This window comes from Solanum tuberosum, unplaced genomic scaffold (assembly GCF_000226075.1).
Source record: "Solanum tuberosum cultivar DM 1-3 516 R44 unplaced genomic scaffold, SolTub_3.0 scf00299, whole genome shotgun sequence".
Taxonomy (NCBI): Eukaryota; Viridiplantae; Streptophyta; class Magnoliopsida; order Solanales; family Solanaceae; genus Solanum; species Solanum tuberosum.
This window is the reverse complement of record NW_006239224.1, coordinates 532,273-552,324: the sequence shown is the minus strand read 5'-3', so window position 1 is coordinate 552,324 and position 20,052 is coordinate 532,273. Positions and strand designations below refer to the sequence as shown.

The window sequence follows — 20,052 nt, the reverse complement described above, 5'->3', positions numbered from 1 at the left end:
TCCCCCATTTTTTATTTTGTCATGCTAACTTAGCCTTGTTCCATTTTAATCCTTCAACTCTAATTTATATAGTATCATTTAAATACAAAATACTAAATTTATGATTTCTTATTTTTATTTATGTTCTTCATTTCCACTTTTTCATTTTAAAAATCAACGTCATATCTTTTATTTAAAAAGAAATAATAAAATGGATGAACATCATTTTTTTTAAAATAAAAAAATTTAGAGTTTTTGTATATTATTGTGTGAAAAAATAATCGACGAAAGTGCGTTGGTTTTCTTTTTTAAACAATTAATTAAATTAAATAACACCACATATTTTTTTTTCATATCTAATCTATTTGGACTAACTCAAATATCAGCTTTTTGGTTTTTCATTCAACTAAATACGAGTAAAAAAAACTCATGTTCATTGCTAATTAATTAAACTACAAAAATAGGTTGAAACTCGATAGACTTCGTTGGGTTGTCATTGATTTTCTTAAGAAAGATAATCGACGCACTTTCGTCGGTTATTTTTCACGCAAAAATATAGGGAAACTCTTAAAAAGAAATTGTTACTTTTTTAAAAAATAAAAAAATCAATGATCATCCGTCAATTTTAATTTTTTACAATAACTAATGGATGAATGCCGATTTTTAAAATGCAAAATTACAGTTGAATAACATATATAGAAATAAAGAAATCATAAAATAGTATTTTGTGTTAAATGATACATAAAAATAAGGGATAAGGGTCTGAAAAATACCCCAACTTTGGTCGAATTTGCTGTTGCGATACTAAACTTTCATAAGGACCTATTACCTCCCTAGACTAATTAATACCGTATTTTTTACCCCCTGAACTATTTAATAGTGTATTTTAAAGGTATATATGTTCCCACGTGGACACATTACTGTTTATAATTTTGCATTATTTTCTATGTCCACGCAGGCATATATATATGTTTAAAATACGGTATTAAATAGTCTAGGGAGGTAATAGGTCCTCATGAAAGTTTAGTATCGCAACAGCAAATCCGACCAAAGTTGGAGTATTTTTCAGACCCTTATCCTTAAAAAAAATAGAGTTGAAGGGTAATCTTTTATTTATTTTTTAAAAAATACATTTTTTTTGTTTTTCACTCTCTTAGAGAAAGTGTGATGCACACACTCTGTCACATCACTTAGAAGTGCCAAAATTGAACATAAAAATTGGAGTTGAAGGGTTAAAATGGAACAAGATTGAGTTAGAGTGCCAAAATAAAATTTAAAGACAAATTTAAGGGTCTACATATGTGTTTGACCTAAGGAAAATAATACTTAGAGAGAGAAAAAAGTCACATCCACATGTTTTTTTATTTCAGCTGTTAGTTTTTATTTCAATTGTTATTTTTTTAACAAAAGTTAACAAAATGATGATTATTGCTAAGTTTAGGATAGTTAAATAACGTTTTTTGTTTACATTTATAACATAAGGATGTATCTTAAGTTTGGATTATACTTTAGGAATGTTTTTAGCCCAAAATTCTACATTTGACATAATTTTAATTTAGAACCACAAGATTGAAATAATTATCATATCATTCTATAATTAATATAAAAAAAAATTAATCAAAAAATAATAAAGGTAAATAATACAGTCAAACAAAGCATATGTAATAATTTTTATTATTATTATTATTATTTTTTAAATTTTTTTTTAACCCTTCCCCCTAGGAGCTCCCACCCCTTTTACTCCCTTGGTGACTCGAACTCGCAACCTTCAGGTTGGAAGTGAGGGGTACTTACCATCTGAACAACTCCCTCTAGTCGCATAGGTAATAATTAAACTACCTTCTAAGCAATTTTTTGTATTTGAGGTCGTCTTTCATAAAAAAAAATTAAAAAAAACAAATATTGTAGAACATAATCTAAATCAAACGTAAAAAATTAAATTAAAGTAGTTTTGTTTTTAATAAAAGACCTAATTAAATTAACTAAAACCTAACCTACAAACATATATGTTCCTGTTCATTTATGTGGCAAATCGTTATCTATACCTAAAATAACAATACTCATCGATTTTTAAATCCTAAATTCATCTCTGATTTCCGGTGTCAACCCTCCATCAGTTCATCAATTATCTTTCACACCTTCAATTTGGAATCTTATAGGTTCATCTTATAAATATTTTTAAAATAAAATAAGTATTTTCATATTAATTTACGTTGAATCTCAAGATACAATTTCACTTCCTTTCTAATTTGTAAGTTAAATTATACAAGATATTAAGAATTCATTTCAACTATGTAGTTCATTCATGCAGAATTTAGGGATGTGCATCGGTTGATTCGGTTGATTTAAGTACTATCGGTTAGTTTATTGATTTTTTATTTTTAAATATGTTAAATCAATAACTAAATCAATAAGATATTTTTATCGGTTTTTTGTTTTGGTCTTTAACGGTTCAATTTTTTGATTTTGGTCCTGAACGGTTCAGTTTTTTGTTTTATCAATAAGAAAATGCTTATAAAACAAATATATGACTTCTCCAATAACGTAACGCGACAAAATAATAATGTAAGTTTACAAACTGCTCATAAAATAGAAAGAATAATAACTAACATGAAAAGGACTATACAAATACAACACAAAGAGAAATTAAGAGGAATAGGGTTCTTAATTAGTTTTGACGTTTTATACAATATGAACTTGTGTGAATTGAATGCTAAATGACAAAGACATTAACTAGTAAGGCAGTGAGACTAAAATTTAATATTTACGTAGGGTAAACTACTAAATTACTGTTGTCTTAATGAGTTATCGACTTACCCAATAACACAGTATTAAAAAACCAAAACCGAACTTATAACTCGATATATTTTTTACAAAACAATTACCCCAATAGAAATAAATCAATAACATTTTTTTTGGTTTAATTTATCGACCGGTTCAATTTTTGGAATCTTATAGGTTCATACTTATAAATATTTTTAAAATAAAATAAGTATTTTCATATTAATTTACCTTGAATCTCAAGATACAATTTCACTTCCTTTCTAATTTGTAAGTTAAATTACACAAGATATTAAGAATTCATTTGAATTATGTAGTTCGTTCATGCAGAGTTAAGGATGTGCATCGGTTGATTCGGTTTGATTTAAGTATTATCAGTTATTTTATCAATTTTTTATTTTTAAATATGTTAAATCAATAAGATATTTTTATATGTTTTTTATTTTGATTCTTAACGGTTCAATTTTTTTATTTTTGGTTTTGATCCTTGAACAATTCAGTTTTTTGTTTAACCAATAAGAAAATGTTTATAAAACAAATATATGACTTCTCCAATTATTTAACGTGACAAAATAATAATGTTACTTTACAAAATGCTCATAAAATAGAAAAAGAATAATAACTAACATGGAAAGAACTATATAAACAAAGAGAAATTAAGAGGAATAGGGGTTCTTAATTTAGTTTTGACGTTTTGTACAATGTGAAGTTGTGTGACTTGAATGCTGAAGGGCAAAGACATTAACTAGTAATGTGAGATTAATATTTAATATTTATGTAGGATAAACTACTAAATTATTATTGTCTTAAAGGGTTATCGACTTACCCAATAACACAATATTAAAAAACCAAAATTGAACTTATAACTCGATATTTTTTTTTTACAAAACAATTAACTCAATAGCAATAAATCAATAAGAAAAAATTTGGTTCAATTTATCGATCGGTTCAATTTTTGCACACCTTACCCACAATGATAACATGTGTTAAGTTTCGGAAAAAAATAAAATAAATTCCACCTCACCAAGAGAACGAAAGGAAATGGACGACACCGTTTGTAGTTGGATGAGCGTGTCTTCTGGTAAATGTTGTACGATAAAATCTCACAAATTTCAATTTTCTCCGAAAGCATAGAGAAAGTGACGAGACGAAAGAGAATTCATTTCTCTTCTAATCTCTCTTTTCTTTTTCTATTCTTCTATTTACAAGTAAGTTCTTCACATTCTCAAACAGTTTTTTTTTTTTTTTTTTTTGTGAAACTGCAAACTGAGATTGTTCGATTTTTGGCCAATTTCGTTTCCAAATTGTATTTGAATTAATCTGCATCAGTTTTTATTTCGAATTTTGCTGTTTGCATCCGATTTATGTAAGAATCTTGTGATTGATGCCGTACAATTGATTAGCTAAGTATGTGGAATTGAAGATTTGTTTTTGTATCTTAAATTTAATTTTTGATTCGTTATTAAGAGATGATGCTAATTTACCACAATAATTGAGTCTACTTCATTTAAGCTTTCAGATGACTATGATTTGCAAAATTTGGATTTAAATGGATAGAGTGGATTTACAAATGCTGAACCCTAGGTTGGAATAGGTTGGAGTTGAGGCATAGATGATAAGGGTAACTAATGTTTATCGAAAATAACCTCCCCACCTTAAAGCTTAGGACTTCTATTTAAATAAAGAAAGCCAGATGTATCTACTATAGTCATCCACTTATAATAGTAAGTAAAGTAGCTATATTCCGTTCTAGGAATAAGGTAACTTTCTTTTCCGCTATGTGGAGTTTTCTTTCGTTGTTACAACAGGCTGAGAGCAGTGCGCTGCTCCCTTGTATTTGGGGGAGTTGGAAGCTGTTCCGCTCCTCGGGACTTTCTTTATTCTTTTTTCGTTAAAACAAGTACAATTGAAAAAGACGACTAGGAATTTAGATTGACAGCGTACCTGAGAACTCATGCCTACAGACCTTCCAACTTAGTGGTAAGGTCTGCATATAACCCAACTTGTGAGATTACACTAGGTATGTTGTTGTGTAATAAGGGTAACTAAAGTTTATCGTAAACAATCTCCCTACCTCCCAAGCTACTGGTAAGGTCTGTATACAACCTCACTTGTAGGAGTACACTAGATATGTTATTGTAGTTATTGTAATAAGGGTAGCTAAAGTCTATCGGAAACAACCTCTCTAGCTCCCAAGGTAGTGATAAGGTGTGTGTACAACCTCACTTGTGGACTACACTAGGTATGTTGTTGTTGTTGTGTAAAGGGTAACTAAAGTTAATTCGAAACAACCTCTCTACCTCCCAAGGCACAAGGTCTGAGTACAATTGCACCTGTGGGATTACACTAGGTATGTTGTTGTTGTTGTAATAAGGGTAGCTAAAGTCTATCGGAAACAACCTCTCTAGCTCAGACCTTGCCATCCTCACTTGTGGGTCTACACTAAGTATGTTGTTGTTGTAATAAGGGTAACTAAAGTTAATCCGAAGCAACCTCTCTACCTCCCAAAGTAGTGGTAAGGTCTGAGTATAACTGGAGTTGTGGGATTATACTAGGTATGTTGGTGTTGTTGTAATAAGGGTAGCTAAAGTATATCGGAAACAACCTCTCTAGCTCCCAAAGTAGTGATAAGTTTTGTGTACAACCTCACTTGTGGGATTATACTAGGTATGCTGTTGTTGTTGTAAAAAGGGTAACTAAAGTTAATCTGAAACAACCTCTCTACCTCCCAAGGTAGTGGTAAGGTCGGAGTACAACCGCACTTGTGGGATTACACTAGGTATGTTGTTATTGTTGTAATAAGGGTAACTAAAACAAATAAAGGAGGAATACAATTTACGTGATTCTGTTGATGTGGCCTAGTTCATGAGTAGTGATAAGCAATTTCACTATGCCAACAGGTTACATAGATAAAATTAGACATAGAACTGTAATTATTTTCCCTAACACCTAATTTTTTGAAAAGATACTCTCTATTTTGAGAGGAGAAAACAGGTTTGAGAGTATTTGTCGAATTCTGAAATTGGTGCATTTGAAATGAATGAAACCTGTGCCAAGTTATAACAAATGAGTGAAGGAGTCACGTGGGTAAAAATGTGGCCAACAAGGTCTTCGAGTTACTTGGCCAAACTATAGTTATTCCCAGAGTACCTGATAGAATAACCTTACAACAAAATACTCTTTATTTTTGAGACAAAGAGAAAACACGTTGAAACTTTCTCAAATTCTGAATTTGGTGTGCCCATAATGCACGAAACCAACGTGTTTCTTTTGTCATGATTTTTCCTTCTGCATATTTGCCTTTTGTTAGCTTAATTTGTTGGGGAGCTTGAACTGCCTATTCGGGGCACATTTTGAGGTGGATAATCAAGAATTCTCCCTACTGACTGTGCAAAGTGAAATTAGAATGTGAAGAATGTCATGAGTTTGGACCAAAGCCTGATGTTTAAGTGGAAAACGGTAGAAGCGCAGACCTATTTACCTTCCGAGTTTCGAATTGTGAACTAACTATCCCTCGGGGATTTTCCTGTAATCAAAAAACTATAAATAAACTTTTTTGATAATTGTGGTTACCAGACCGCCTTGCCTGCACCTTGACTAATTCCACATAGTACCTACTACTCCCTCTAGCACAGAGGGTAACTTTGTTGACCAAAGCTTGGATAATGAGAAAAAATCAACTAGTGTTTTTGCCACTGCTGCTGGGGTTTGATATTGAGAGCTCATAGTTGTCAACACACTTTATTGACCACTGGACCACACCCTTCGATGTCACAAAATGTAACTAATGTCAAAAACTTATAAGGGTGAAATACTAATTATATGCTGTTTCTCGGTTTTGAAAGACTTTTGGTATGTAGTAGTATATGCTTGCATCTAATGTATATGTAGAGGGATGTTATATGTTGTAGATAATGTATCAAATCATATATGGATGTAAGATCAACTGTGTGATATAACTGATAATTTTTAGTGTTTTGTTGACCTCTCTTCTTGTGATAACTTGACATATTATTATACAAGGCATTGTGCTGAGGCATTTCTATGCCAAGAAGCAGTCCTGACAGACGAATTTTTATGATGTTAATGATTTTGAAAGTGGTTTCGCTGGTTTCCTTAAATTCGAATCCCTCAATAGCACAAAAGGTGTGTCACCCATTTGGAAAGCCTTGTTCCTTATACTTTAGAAACAGTTGATGAAGAGCAATTTGTTTGACCTTTATTTCAATTTACACCTCTTAGCCAGGTAGGTAATATCCATTTTCAGTCTGCCGGGAGCCGGTTTGTTTGTGTGCGTGCTAGATGATTGATTTTGCGAGTTCTGTAGAGAATGAAGTATTCCTGTATTTTGTTGGTAGTTAATTCAAAATGAGACAATAAAGTGCAACAGTTTGTATTTGCACTTTATCTGAGAGACCTTCATTAATGAGAGGACATAATCCACCTCTTAGTTTATGTATAATTGCTTGTGATTTTTGAATTTGCTATTATCTTGAGATGGTAGATTCATGACTCGTTATCTTCAGTGTAATTCAGGTTCAGAAGAGAAGCAAGAAGTTTTTTAAGACTGAACCAAGATGCTCCTTTGAAGGTCAGTGGTTCATCTTTCAAGTACATGCCAAGTTCCAAACTCAAGTAATTGTCAGCAATAGCGATTTAAGTTACCCCCTGATATGTGGAGATCTATTTCAAATGCCATCACAAGCTTTGGACAGAAGAAGGAATGTGGTACGCCCAGTCAAGCTTGCCGCGAATTCTCAGATGACGATGATGCCTATTCTAATGCCAGCAGCGAGGAAGAAGGGCTTGAATGCCCAATATGCTGGGAGTCTTTTAACATTGTCGAAAACATCCCCTATGTCTTGTGGTGTGGTCACACACTTTGCAAGCACTGTCTGTTGGGGCTTAAATCAGCTTCTTGGAAGTTCTCCACTCAACAGGTCCAGATTCCATTATTCATTTCCTGCCCATGGTGCAATATGCTGACATTTCGGTTGGCATTGAGTGGGAATCTCAAATCTCCTAGCAAGAATTTCTTCCTCCTCTGGATGGTGGAAAGCAAAAATGGTAACAGGGGGAAATCTCCATCTACCATATGTAGGGATCATCAACAAGAAATGCCCATCCGGTGCACTTCAGTTACGGGGAACAACACCTCTCTCATGAATTATAGGAGGGTTCGTCGTCTAGGATCTCCAGGATCGAGCACCAGTAGTTATAACCATACTAGTGGTACACCTGCATCCCAGAGGGCCCACTCTTCTCTTCACAAGTCCCTCGATCTCTTTATCCGCATTACATCCAAGTTTCCGTTAGTTCTCGTGCTTCTTATGCTTGTTATGTTTGCAATACCTTCGTGTGCAGCCGTCCTAGTGCTCTACTTACTGATCACAATTCTCTTTGGACTCCCATCTTTCCTAGTATTGTACTTTGCCTATCCTGCTTTAGAGTGGCTGATCAAAGAGATCACAACTTGAAATGTTTCTCTTTCAATTTGTTTGAGAGTTCTCTCATATCAAGGATGGTGAAAGTTTCTTGTTTCATGAGAGGTCTAATACCTTAGGGCTCGTTTGGTACGAGGGATAACTAATCTCGGGATTTATTATGGAATGAGTTCATTCAAGTTTGGTTGGGATAAATTGCAGGATAACTTATCCCGGGATTGTAGTGTTATTTTTGTCCCACATTGAGGGTAGGATAACAATCCTGTGATAACTTGTTCCCCAACCTAACGAGCCCTTAGTTTTGCTAGTCTCAATATGTAGTGACTATTATATTCTTTTTCCTACCAAAATTGGAAACCCTACCTTAAAGAAGCTTAGATAAGTCAGTTTGGTTTTTGAATAGAGTTTAGATAGTGATGATTAGAAGAATTTGCCTCAATAACAAAACATGGTTCCTCTATCATGTTCTTTCATACATCAATAGACCATTTCATAATGTGGTTTGAGCATATTATAGGTTTCTTCACTCCTGTTATTTTCTTGAGCCAATCGGAAAAAAATTTGTCGCTCAAGGCCGGTAACTTTTGCGTAAATGCTATCCTCTTCAGATTTCACTTGTGGAATTATACTGGATATGTTGTTGTTTGAGTTTGTTGCAATCATCTCCTAGGAATGAAAAAAAAATTCCCCACATATATTAGTCGTCAATAGATAATATTTGGAATATTTGGAAAAAGCAAATCAAGTGTTTGTTTTACAATTTAGTTTGTTATTTCAACATCAATTTGAAATAAATGACTTTCATTTTTAACACACTAAATATAAATATAAAAATAACAAACAAGAATGTAGTCTTAGTGCTCGATTCAAAACTATAAACAAATCGAATAGAATTCATTCTTTTAAAAGATCTTAATTCAAACCCAAAAACTTAAATTTTGAACTCTTCGTCCAAAAAGCTAAAATATTTGGCTCATGCAAGGATTAGTAAATACTCGAGAAAATGATCAAAATAGTTCTTCATGTATAGGGTTTGAATTATTTTGGTCCTTTATCTATACCATCTCATCAAAATAGTCCTTAATATACATAAAAAATATCATTTTGGTCCTAGCCCTAAAAACTAACTGAAAGCATAAAAAAATCTGTTAAGTCTAACTGTGGGTCCCACACTCTGCTTCCTCCCTCTTTCTTCCCCATTGCTTCTCCTTCATGTTAGCTAAATTGCTCCCTGGGTTAAAAACACTCCTCCATACATTCTCTTTCCGTACCATCGGCGATATATTTGTCGGCGTACCTGGCGTCGGAGGACTGCCGACATCGACAGAGACCTCTGGTACTTGCTAGATCTTTCTCCTGATTCTCCACCTATATACGAGATCAATTCCAATGCAGAAATTTAAGTTATAATACTGGATCTTCATCAATTATCTTTACATCTATACAACTTTAATTTTACTTCATCAATTTTCCGCTAAATTTCATGCATACAACAGAAATGGATTTTACATATGTATATTAATTTTGTGAGAATTAAGAGTACCGGTTTGAACAGTGAGGCTCTTAACAGTTTTTTTTTATGTTTCTTCCCCATTGCTTCTCCTTCATGTTCAAAAATTTTGAACATGAAGGAGAAGCAATGGGGAAGAAAGAGGGAGGAAGATGAGTGTGGGACCCACAGTTAAACTTAATATTTTTTTATGTTTTCAGTTAGTTTTTAGGGCTAGGACCAAAATGATACTTTTTATGTATACATTAAGGACTATTTTGATGAGATGGTATAGATAAAGGATCAAAATAATTCAAACCCTATACATGAAGGACTATTTTGATCATTTTCTCGTAAATACTCCCTCTATTCCAAATTAACTGAATTTTTTTTTTGGGGTGGGGGGCTTTCATTGTTCAAAGTTTAAGATGGAGGTTTGAAATTTTTTCCATATTTACCCTTTCCTATTGTGAAGTTTGATGTTTTCTATGAGATAAAATGCACTATTTACAAAGTTACATTTATGATTTCACTAAGGACAGTAGTAGAAAGTATTGTTTAAATTATGTCCTTAAATGTTTTTCTTAATAAGTATGCATTGTCTCACAAACTCGGAATAGAGTGAGTACAAAAAATACTTAGGAATAATTAATAATGGAGAAAATGTTAAATGATAATTAATAATGAAGCTAATGTTAAACGATGATTATTTCATTTTTATATGACATCCTTGCTATAAATAGTTGGTCTATAATACTTGTCATTTTATAAATTCAATGCATAAATTACAATATTCTTCCTATTTTACCCTTGTGAGTTATTAGCCTTGAAAATATATATTTGACCAACATAGAAAAGCTAAGTAAATAATTCATGTTCATAGGCCAAATTTATTAATCAACATAAATTAATTCATATTCATTGATTGAAAACTTGAGTTCAAAAAAAATTAAAGAAGGGTAGAATAGTAAATTTACTTAGTTTTTTTAATGCACGTGAAATTTAAAATGGTGACATATAAATAGAAACAAAGGGAGTAGCAAATAGAATGTTATGCATTAATTAATTACTCTAAAAAGGATAATTTTATGTTTCATACTAGATATTGGTGCCCGTGCCAGCACGGGCCCAATATATGTTAATTTTTTTGTCTCAATTTATGTGATATAAATAAATATCGAGAGTCAAACAATTTTTTTATAATTTATAAATATTTAAAGTTACTAATTATTGTAATTTATAATATTTTTATATAATTTTCAAATAGTACATGTAACTTATTCTGTCTCAATTTATATGGCATCAATATAATTTTGAGATTCAACCAAATTTTTTATGTCATTTAAATATTTTTAGTAGTCAATTATTGTGTTTTATAATACTTTTTATGTTATTTTTAAATGAGATATGTTATTCCTTCTATCTCAATTTATGTGACACTGATAGACATGGTCAATCAAAATTTGTATGTCTTTTAAATTGTTAATTATCTCAATTTATGTGACACTGATAGATATAATTCGCACATTTGTATAATTTAGAATTTGGAATATAATTTGTATAACTTTTGTATAATTTGGAATTTATATAATATAATTTGTATAACTGTTTACACTTCTGATGTTTGTAATTATATAAATTCGTTATTTCGAGTTTATACAAAAATAATTAAATTATACAAATGTATCCGTGAATTATACAACCTGCGAATTATACAAACGAGACAGCTTAAACAATAGGTACAACCCGTAAATATGCAAACTATAGCTATGGAGCATAATTAAGTTTATTATAGTGACTATTTGTGAAAGTTCCCCTTTAACTTAATTGTATTCTTAAAAAATTATCCCAAAAAGAAAATTAACTATATTATTTTATCCTTAGATTTTATTTCTCTAAAAATAAATAATTTCCGCACATAATGATTTTTATGAGCTATAAGACTACTATTTTGATTAATTTCCTTTTTTTGATTTCTCTCATTCGCTTCAGAGTTGTGGAGACTCATCAACGTTTTTCTGATGACATAGTATGAGAGATCTTAACATATGTTTTAGTGAAGTCTTTCATGTGATTCAAAAGTGTTTCTAAATCTTGAAAATTATATTATATATATATATATATATATATATATATATATAGTTAAAATAATTTTTTATGTATATATATATAGTAGATGTCAAACTTTTTGATTCCGATCCTATCAAAATCGTGGTTTAAGCTGCAAATGATGGCTTTCTTTTCTTGATAGGTCAAATTCATAATTCCTTCTCGCATGAAACTAGGGGATAAAGCAAAATTAGATGCTCAATACAGAAAGATTGACCGACTTTTGTGGTCAAATTGCAAGTCTTAATCCATTTTAAGAGAATCCTCGATTAAATTTAATCTTCAATTTTCAATCCGTTTTAAGACTCTTTATTTGCACTGATGTAAGGTATGTTTCTATATTGAAGAAATGAATTACTATCTATTTTATATCTTTTAGGATTTATCTATCCATTTGTAACTTTTTTTTTAAAAAAAATCTTCAGTTGAAATTCAAATTGTGGTTTTAAAACTTAAATAACAATATATTAAAATTATTGGGATTAATCAGATCAAATTGAGCAGGTCAAGAGCCAATTTGTGTTTAAGCCCATTTGAGCCCAAAGTAAACTTGGACGGGTCAAAACCCAATCCAATTTCTATTTCAACCAATTTTAATATCTCAAATTTCATTTTGGAATGACACCAGAAAGAAAATTTGAAATGATCTCTAAAAGTTTGAAGATGAAGACATGATAAATGATTACTGGAGAAGAAGATTTGGACATGTTGAAGGTTTGCAGATTTGAATAATTTGATGTTCTAAAATCATAAATAGAAGGATCAAAAGATGACACAAATGCTTATAGACTTCTAAGTGAGAGCACCATCATCACCTATATTGATACAACACTTTCGGGCCGATGTTTAGGTAACAAATTCAATTGTACAGTTTTCCGGTAAACACTATTTTTATCTAAATTTGCATTGACTATATAGAAATAAAAAAAAAGTGAATAAATTAAAATACACTGAGATCATTTGGTAGAATGTATAAGAATAATGTTAAATCGAGTAAATTAACTATGACTTGCATTAAGAATGCTTGTATTAGTAATGATTACATTAATTATACATAGATTATTTCTTATGCATTGTTTTTAACCTATTCCAGTGAAAATATTTATCCACATGGACTGCCACTTTGGCACCTAATAAAGCATGCATACCATCAGCTACTCAGCGAAGTGTTTTTGCACATAGATAATAACTATAATTAGGGTGTGAAACTCAAAAAAATAATACGATAATTTAGGTATGTATTTGTATCATTTAACGAAAAAATGGAAAACCTATCCAAAACCTGTCATATCAGAGCATATTCTCTACCCTTTCATATTAACTCTGAAATCGCATCATGTATAATCAAAAACCAAATGCAAGAATTCAAGGCAAGTGAGAACTGATTGAGACGTATGTCGCACTTACTTAATAATGATTCATAACGTGGTACTATTTAACTGCAGCAACCGCAACTAAGTTTGGTTGATTACTTCTTTGCACAAAAAAGATGGAACCTTTTTTCTCATCTGGCAACTAAAGAATAGATACTTGACAGAACAGGGACTGGCTGCTTCTTTCGACAACCTAGGTACACTTTGCTCATGAACAAATAACAGGAGTTGGCTTTTTCTAAACAAGGAAATCTGCGTCCGAAAGTTCTAGCACTTTGTGCAGGCCAATTGGTTTTACACCAGGCCGGAACGTGTTCTCTTCAATGTACCTATGACATAATTTGTCATATTATTAGGATTTGCACAAAGCCAAAGAATGGTCAGTAGCAAAAAATGAACACTCACATTTCCTTCAAGAAAGGGTGTTTGTAGAAGGCATCTGGAATCCTCCCAGAAAATTGATTATGATCGAGATACCTGAAATCAGATTCAGCCTCAGACATCAACTATCAAATGCATGCAGAACTATTTTTCTTTTTGGTGCAAAATCTACCAGTATACAATCAAGAAGAGTGAAGGAATGATGCGTAACACCTGATTTATCAAGGGCGAAGAACGTAAAAATAAATAAATAAATAAATGGAACAAAACACTCACATATGCAACTGCAAGGACCATTTGAGCTTTAAGGGAACATCTAGGATATTGCAACTTACAAGGATCATTGGTCATCAAGTTTGCATTTTGAATCTGAGTGGCAAGCTTTAAGGAACATCTACCTTTAAAATTTCAACTCAGACTTAGTCGCTAGCTTTCTTGCATTAAATTTACAGCTTCTTACTCCTAATCAATAATGTATCATTAGTACAGTCTCGCTAACAACTAATATATCGGTTTGCTCGCTATCTATTGAATATTTGTTGCTTAATCCCTATCCAAGAAGAAACCTATGGACCTCACAAATTAATCTAATATTCTCAGAAAAGAAGTTGCTTGGCTGGTTTTGGGAAAATATCCCTTACCAGTTACCACCTTCATTGGAGCAAACTTGTGCAGAGCCTCAAGTCATGGCTCAAGCATCACTTTGACAACACTAACAACCACTTAAATGGAGAAGGCCCTAGTTTCAGCTTGTGTGGTTTAGCTCCAACACCAACACTTTAAAGGAAAATATTGTGATAAAAGGTTTTGTCAAAGGAAGTATGTGGGTTAAGCTTCAAAACAAGGTTCCCATTTCCAACACAGCATATCTTGAGCAGGGATATATATCTGACACAAGTAGACTTGTCTCTTGACATTCTTTGGTTGTTTGACCAGCAAAATGCAGGTCCTTCTGCATTATCCAAGCCTCTCACTTGTACAAATAATGACTTCTAATCTGGGGGATGGAGGGGAATGTAAGTGTTGAAAGACCATGGATTTTGGAGGAAAGAAGAAAATGGGTAGGAAATGCAATGGATATTGACAACCAGGTGCAAAATCGGCTTTGTTTAATCGCTTAAAGATTTGCATGCATCAGTGTTCATATTTTTTTGAATTATACATACAGTTTTTTTAACACATTATACCAATAAAACTATTATGTTCTAACAGACAATCTTCTATAATTAAAGTTGAACATGTCATTCACGCGTCCCTGTATCACTGTGCTGTTGCTACATAGCTCAACTGAAATCTTGAGTACATGAGATGTTTTACTATTGAAATGGATTGTGTTTTTTGTGCTAAAATTAGAACCTACTAGGATGGGAACACTCTTGCATCTAATTTCTCCAGGCAATTTCTATACATTACTACTTGTCGGAGGAAATCATTACGGATAAGGTCCAATAAGGTCAGCCAACAAGCATCAAGTCCATCTACTAATGTTTTTGTCACAGCATCCATAAATTGCACAATCCTCAAAATTTATCTCCTTAAGAAAGAAACACCCTTGCAAGACCACATTAGCTAGTCCCGAGTTCATCTGTTTTGAGTCGAGGGTCTATTGGAAATAACATCTCAACCTTTTTAAGGTAGGGGTACGGTCTGGGTACACACTACTCCCCAGACCCCACTTGTAGGATTACACTAAGTAGTAAGTATGTTGTTTTTGTTCATCCTTAAGTTGAACAATCCTCAAAATTCATCTTTTTAAGAAAGAACGATCCTTGAAAGACTGCACTCACTAGACAATCATTGGGACATCACATCCAATATGCTAATATTTTTATAGGTTAATAAAGCAATCTATTGATAACAGAAAACAGCACTAAACTACTGCATGATAACACACAGGTCCCTGATCGTATCTAACGTGGCGTCTAAATCATGCACAAAGACCAGGTTGCCCCAAAAATCTATCAAAGAAAGAGATCTCAACTTAAGGCTAAGAATGTTTCTGTATTTGCTTTCAAAAATTCTGAATTTTCTGTGTCCAAACTGTCCACATACAGTGTAATAAATGAGTAGCTAAGAGCATAGAGGAGGACTTACAAGTAAGTTAACTTAGGAATATGAGCAATGCTATATGGTATAACTCCTGTCATCTTGTTGTAGGATAGATACCTGTAATAACCAGAGCAATCAAATTAAGCATAATAATATTTATCAACCAGTACAGGAGAAATTAGTTGTTATTTGTCCAAAAGACAAGCACTAATCGCGGAGAAACTTTCTTCCCGAAACTTACAAGATCTCCAAGTTAGTCAGATTTGCAAGTTGCGCTGGAATGCCTCCAGTAAGATAATTATTGTTTAAGTATCTGCAAGTTGCAGCACGTGTTATCCTTGAATTAGCATATAATTCATAACACTAGCAACAGGACAATTAAACAAGAATAATCAACTTACAGGTTGCGGAGAACCGGAAAACATCCTTCAATACGTATGAGTTCTCTTATAGTTCCAACCAAACGATTGTTACCAACATCCCTGGAATTGCATGAGATCACAGTGAGATCCATGTGTGACACAGGTTCCATATGTTAAACAAGAGAAGAAGTTAAGATGGTATCATACAGGTGTCGAAGATACTGTAAGGAACCCAGTTCAGGTGGAATTCGTCCAATAAAATGATTTTCATGCAGATGGAGATAACGAAGTTCAGGAAGATTAGCAAGCTCCTTAGGTATTTCGCCTTTGAAATTATTAAAACTTAGGTAGCTGAAAAATATACATATCAGTTATTAGTCTATAACAGCAAAATAGATCTATGGATAAAGAGCACAGCTAGAGAAGCTCAAAAAGCACTCACAGATGTGTTAACTGCTTTAGTTCACCTATTTCAGGTGGAATGACATCTTGCAGCTTATTCCACCTCACGTTTCTGGTAAAAAGAATCAGGAGAAGGAACTAATCAATAATGCAACATTACAACACACTAGGAAACTAGAGGATATAATTTCATATTAGTATGTTGGGTAACAAAGCAATAAAAGTAATTTTTAAAGTTAACATTCTGGGACAACGTGGAGGTTCCTATGGACAAAGGAAAACCTAAAGGTAGGATACAGGCAACAGAAAGTAGATGTTGAGATATACATCTAATACAATCCTAAAAAGAGTATAGAAGGCCTTCTTAGTTAAGTGACATTTCCTTGATAATAAACCTACTCTGTTTTTATTTTTTAGAATATAAGCCTACGAGTATATATTCTCTCAGTTGAAAATTTATCTTTCTTCTTCGGTGCACATTATATCAGGCAGACTCCCTCTCACTCCCTTCTTTGGGATTAATCATTAATCAGGTAAGCTTTTCCTTGTTATTAACACATTTCATCTCGATGAAAAGCCATGTACTTAATCACTTTGTACAACACAGTTGAATCATATTAACACCATCTAGCTAGGTGTTAATGGATAAACATATGTTAATCCTGAAACTGGAGAAACAGGCTATTCGGAGACAGAGCATAAGCCCTAAACATAAATATCACTTCATAATTGCTACTGAATATAGATACTTCAATAGGAGTATACAAGTAAAGGATTATACAATATTTTAAGACGCTTCAAACGCCCAATTTGAGAAGGAAGAGGACCGGTCAGCTTGTTATTATGCAGATCCCTGTCATATGAAAGAATATTATGGATTAGGAAGTTCAGACTGAAAATCAAAAGATCCAACAGTACAGGCACAATTGTCCACTAACTATTGCCTTAAATAGTAGTATCAAATTTGAAAAAAATGACTATGCACATTATAGATAACGCCCACATTTTTTGAGGTAACAGTCAACACCCAAGCAGAACAATTCTTTAAGTTGGTTAATGAACAATTAAGACTGGAAGGTGTAAAAACATCCATATTGGAACTTAGGGAAACTTCTCAATTTGTACAAGGTTAAAAAATCTGTAAGAAGTAGCTGAAGTTTTGTAAAAACTAGATTCCAGTAAAAAGACAAAGAGAAGAAGAATCTTACAGTCTAGTAAGATCTAATAAATTAGTGACAGCAGTAGGAAATGGGCCAACAATTGAAACAGCATAAACTTCCCTGCAAGTGGTAAAACAGAAAAGAACATTGTGAAAAAGTGACAAGTAAAGATATTTCAATTCTGTGAGTACCTTCATACAGATTTGAAGCTTAGTTAGAGAAAAGCTACTTGGAACTGGTGAAGCAAACTTACAATTCAGTAACTACTCTATAATCACCCTGCGTTGAACATGTAACACCAGACCATGGAGGTAAATCACCATCACCACAAGGATCATCCCCAACCCATGCATACACCACTCTCCATCCAAGAGATGCCTTAATTTCATTCAGAGCTTTCACTACAGTCATATTCCAGAAGTTCAAATTAGTCCATGTAAACATATACATTCAGGTACTACGATAACTCCTCGGTTTTCTCATAAATGCAATCAATGGCCTTAAACTGTGTAAATCATTTTAATGAAATGTTAACAGAGAAAGAGTGGATATAATTGGAACTCCACAACATTTCCAACAACACTAAGTGTAGAGAGCAAAGCTATTAACCTTATGATCATGGGCTCAAGACCTACAGTGGACATTCTTATTTCTGACAACCATAAAAATACTCGTGATCGATTATATACTTACTTATACTACCATTTAATTAACTAATACAATGTAATCATGGAGAGATATTAAATTGGCATTGATTGAATGATAAATCGGTTTAACTTTCCAAGGATAGCTATATTTACCTGTAACAACTAGAAAATAGAATTCTCCGAGCAAAAAAAGGGGAAAACATTTATAGTTAATGACACTCCAAGGCACTGATTTAGTTATTGATTGCAGATAATAGATAATGCATTGAACAGATCAAGATTATACATCAAACGAATAGCTATTCCTCAACAAAATCAACAAATTGCAAAGCTTGAATTACTTAACCAAGAAAACAGACATTCAGGAAAAAGGAAATTATAGTAAGAACAGATGAAACACAATAAGTAAAACTTAGAAACAGCATAAAATCTTCCACTCAAAATATATAAACGTGAGCTTAGAAGCTGCATAAAATCTAAAAAGTCCAATTACTTCCAGGAAAGCCATAAACATACACTTAGAAAGCAGCTAATGCATAAAATCCAATTATTTTGGCTCAAACTATAAACTTGCACTTACAACTTCATCTAATCTATAAATTCCAATCATTTCCAACTATACATGTGCACTTCGAAACCACATATAATTTATAGAATAAATCCAATTATTTCAACTCAAACTAAAAATTTGCACTTAGAAGCTGGGAAAAAATCTATAAAATCCAATTTCTACAACTCAAACTATAAAGTTGCTCTAGGACTACATAAAATCCACTTACTTTCACTCAAACTATAAGCTCTCTCTTAGAAATTACATAAAATCCACTTACTTTCAATTGTTTCCGCAGAAACCATGAATCCACCACAAACTGCACATAATCTATAAAATCCAGGTTCATTCCACTCAAACTATAAGCTTTCACCTAGAAACTGGATAATATCCAATTACTACAACTTGAACTACAAAATTCAATTACTTCCACTCACACTATAAGCTTACACCTTGAAATTACATAAGATGTACAACGTTCAATATTGTTTTCGCTGAAACTACAAAAATTTCACCACAAACTGCATATAATCTACAAAATCTAACTATTTTCACTTGAACGTTTAAAATTCAATTAAACTCCACTCAAACTATAACCTTGCACCTAGAATACATAAGATCTACAAAGTTCAACATCGTTACATTTTCTCTGTAACTACAAAATTAATTTCACTTGAAGCTGCATACATACTCTACAAAATAACAAAACCAAACTATTATCAATCAAATTCAACTGATTTTCTCACCTAAATTGCTAATAAATTAGGTTTAAAAAGTAAATGGATCGAAATGTGTACCGTCACGTTTGAGGGTTTTAGAGTGAACGAGAGCGCTTTGGATCAAGGATAACGAGAAGATCAGGAGAAATACTGAAGGTAGATGCCCATGGCGAGCCATTTGAATAGGGTTAATCACCTTCAGGGAGTAGAATTACTGAATCAACCGGAATCCAAACGCAAAGCTATACGTACATTACTATAGTCGAGATTGAGAGAGATGATGGAAGTGAAGGAAGAAGATCTGTGTGTGAAATGAATCCTCACTTTGGTAATTTTCCTCAAAATTGGTTTTTTTACACGACGCGCTATTTAGCTTGCACTGCGCGTCGTTGGATTTCATGTAAATAATTAGGACTATAGAATCATGTTTTTTTATTTAGATAAAAAATAGCTAAAGGTTATTGAAAGTATATGCTTATTAAAGTTGGGCATAAAATAATGAAAACCGAATAACTGAATTGAATAGAATATTTTTGGTATTTTCATATTTGGTATGGTATTCAAAAGTAAAATTTTAGAATTACGGTATTTGAGTTTGAGTTTGGTA

General features: G+C 32.5%; 2 protein-coding genes across 3 annotated transcripts; one reads left to right on the top strand and one right to left on the bottom strand.

The window, feature by feature from the left end:
* Nucleotides 1–3,816: 3,816 nt before the first annotated feature.
* LOC102586535 (E3 ubiquitin-protein ligase RNF182-like) lies at nucleotides 3,817–8,852 on the top strand. Of its 2 annotated transcripts, none has more exons than XM_015314481.1 (2): nucleotides 3,817–3,968; nucleotides 7,297–8,852. In XM_015314481.1, exon 2 carries the CDS (start codon nucleotides 7,434–7,436, stop codon nucleotides 8,235–8,237), a length of 804 nt encoding a protein of 267 aa, XP_015169967.1. In that variant the 5' UTR covers nucleotides 3,817–3,968; nucleotides 7,297–7,433; the 3' UTR covers nucleotides 8,238–8,852. The 2 variants fall into 2 exon arrangements, with proteins under 2 accessions (XP_015169967.1, XP_006359581.1); XM_006359519.2 differs by having other exon boundaries at nucleotides 7,287–8,852.
* Nucleotides 8,853–13,092: 4,240 nt separating this feature from the next.
* On the bottom strand, nucleotides 13,093–19,805 carry LOC102586204 (probable leucine-rich repeat receptor-like protein kinase At1g35710). The gene is made up of 11 exons (XM_006359518.2): nucleotides 19,524–19,805; nucleotides 17,783–17,930; nucleotides 17,578–17,649; nucleotides 17,151–17,222; nucleotides 16,410–16,481; nucleotides 16,175–16,318; nucleotides 16,007–16,087; nucleotides 15,847–15,918; nucleotides 15,651–15,722; nucleotides 13,581–13,652; nucleotides 13,093–13,504 (listed from the first exon to the last, which is right to left on the bottom strand). Exons 1-11 carry the CDS (start codon nucleotides 19,621–19,623, stop codon nucleotides 13,414–13,416), a joined length of 996 nt encoding a protein of 331 aa, XP_006359580.1. The 5' UTR covers nucleotides 19,624–19,805; the 3' UTR covers nucleotides 13,093–13,413.
* Between the last annotated feature and the right edge of the window lie 247 nt (nucleotides 19,806–20,052).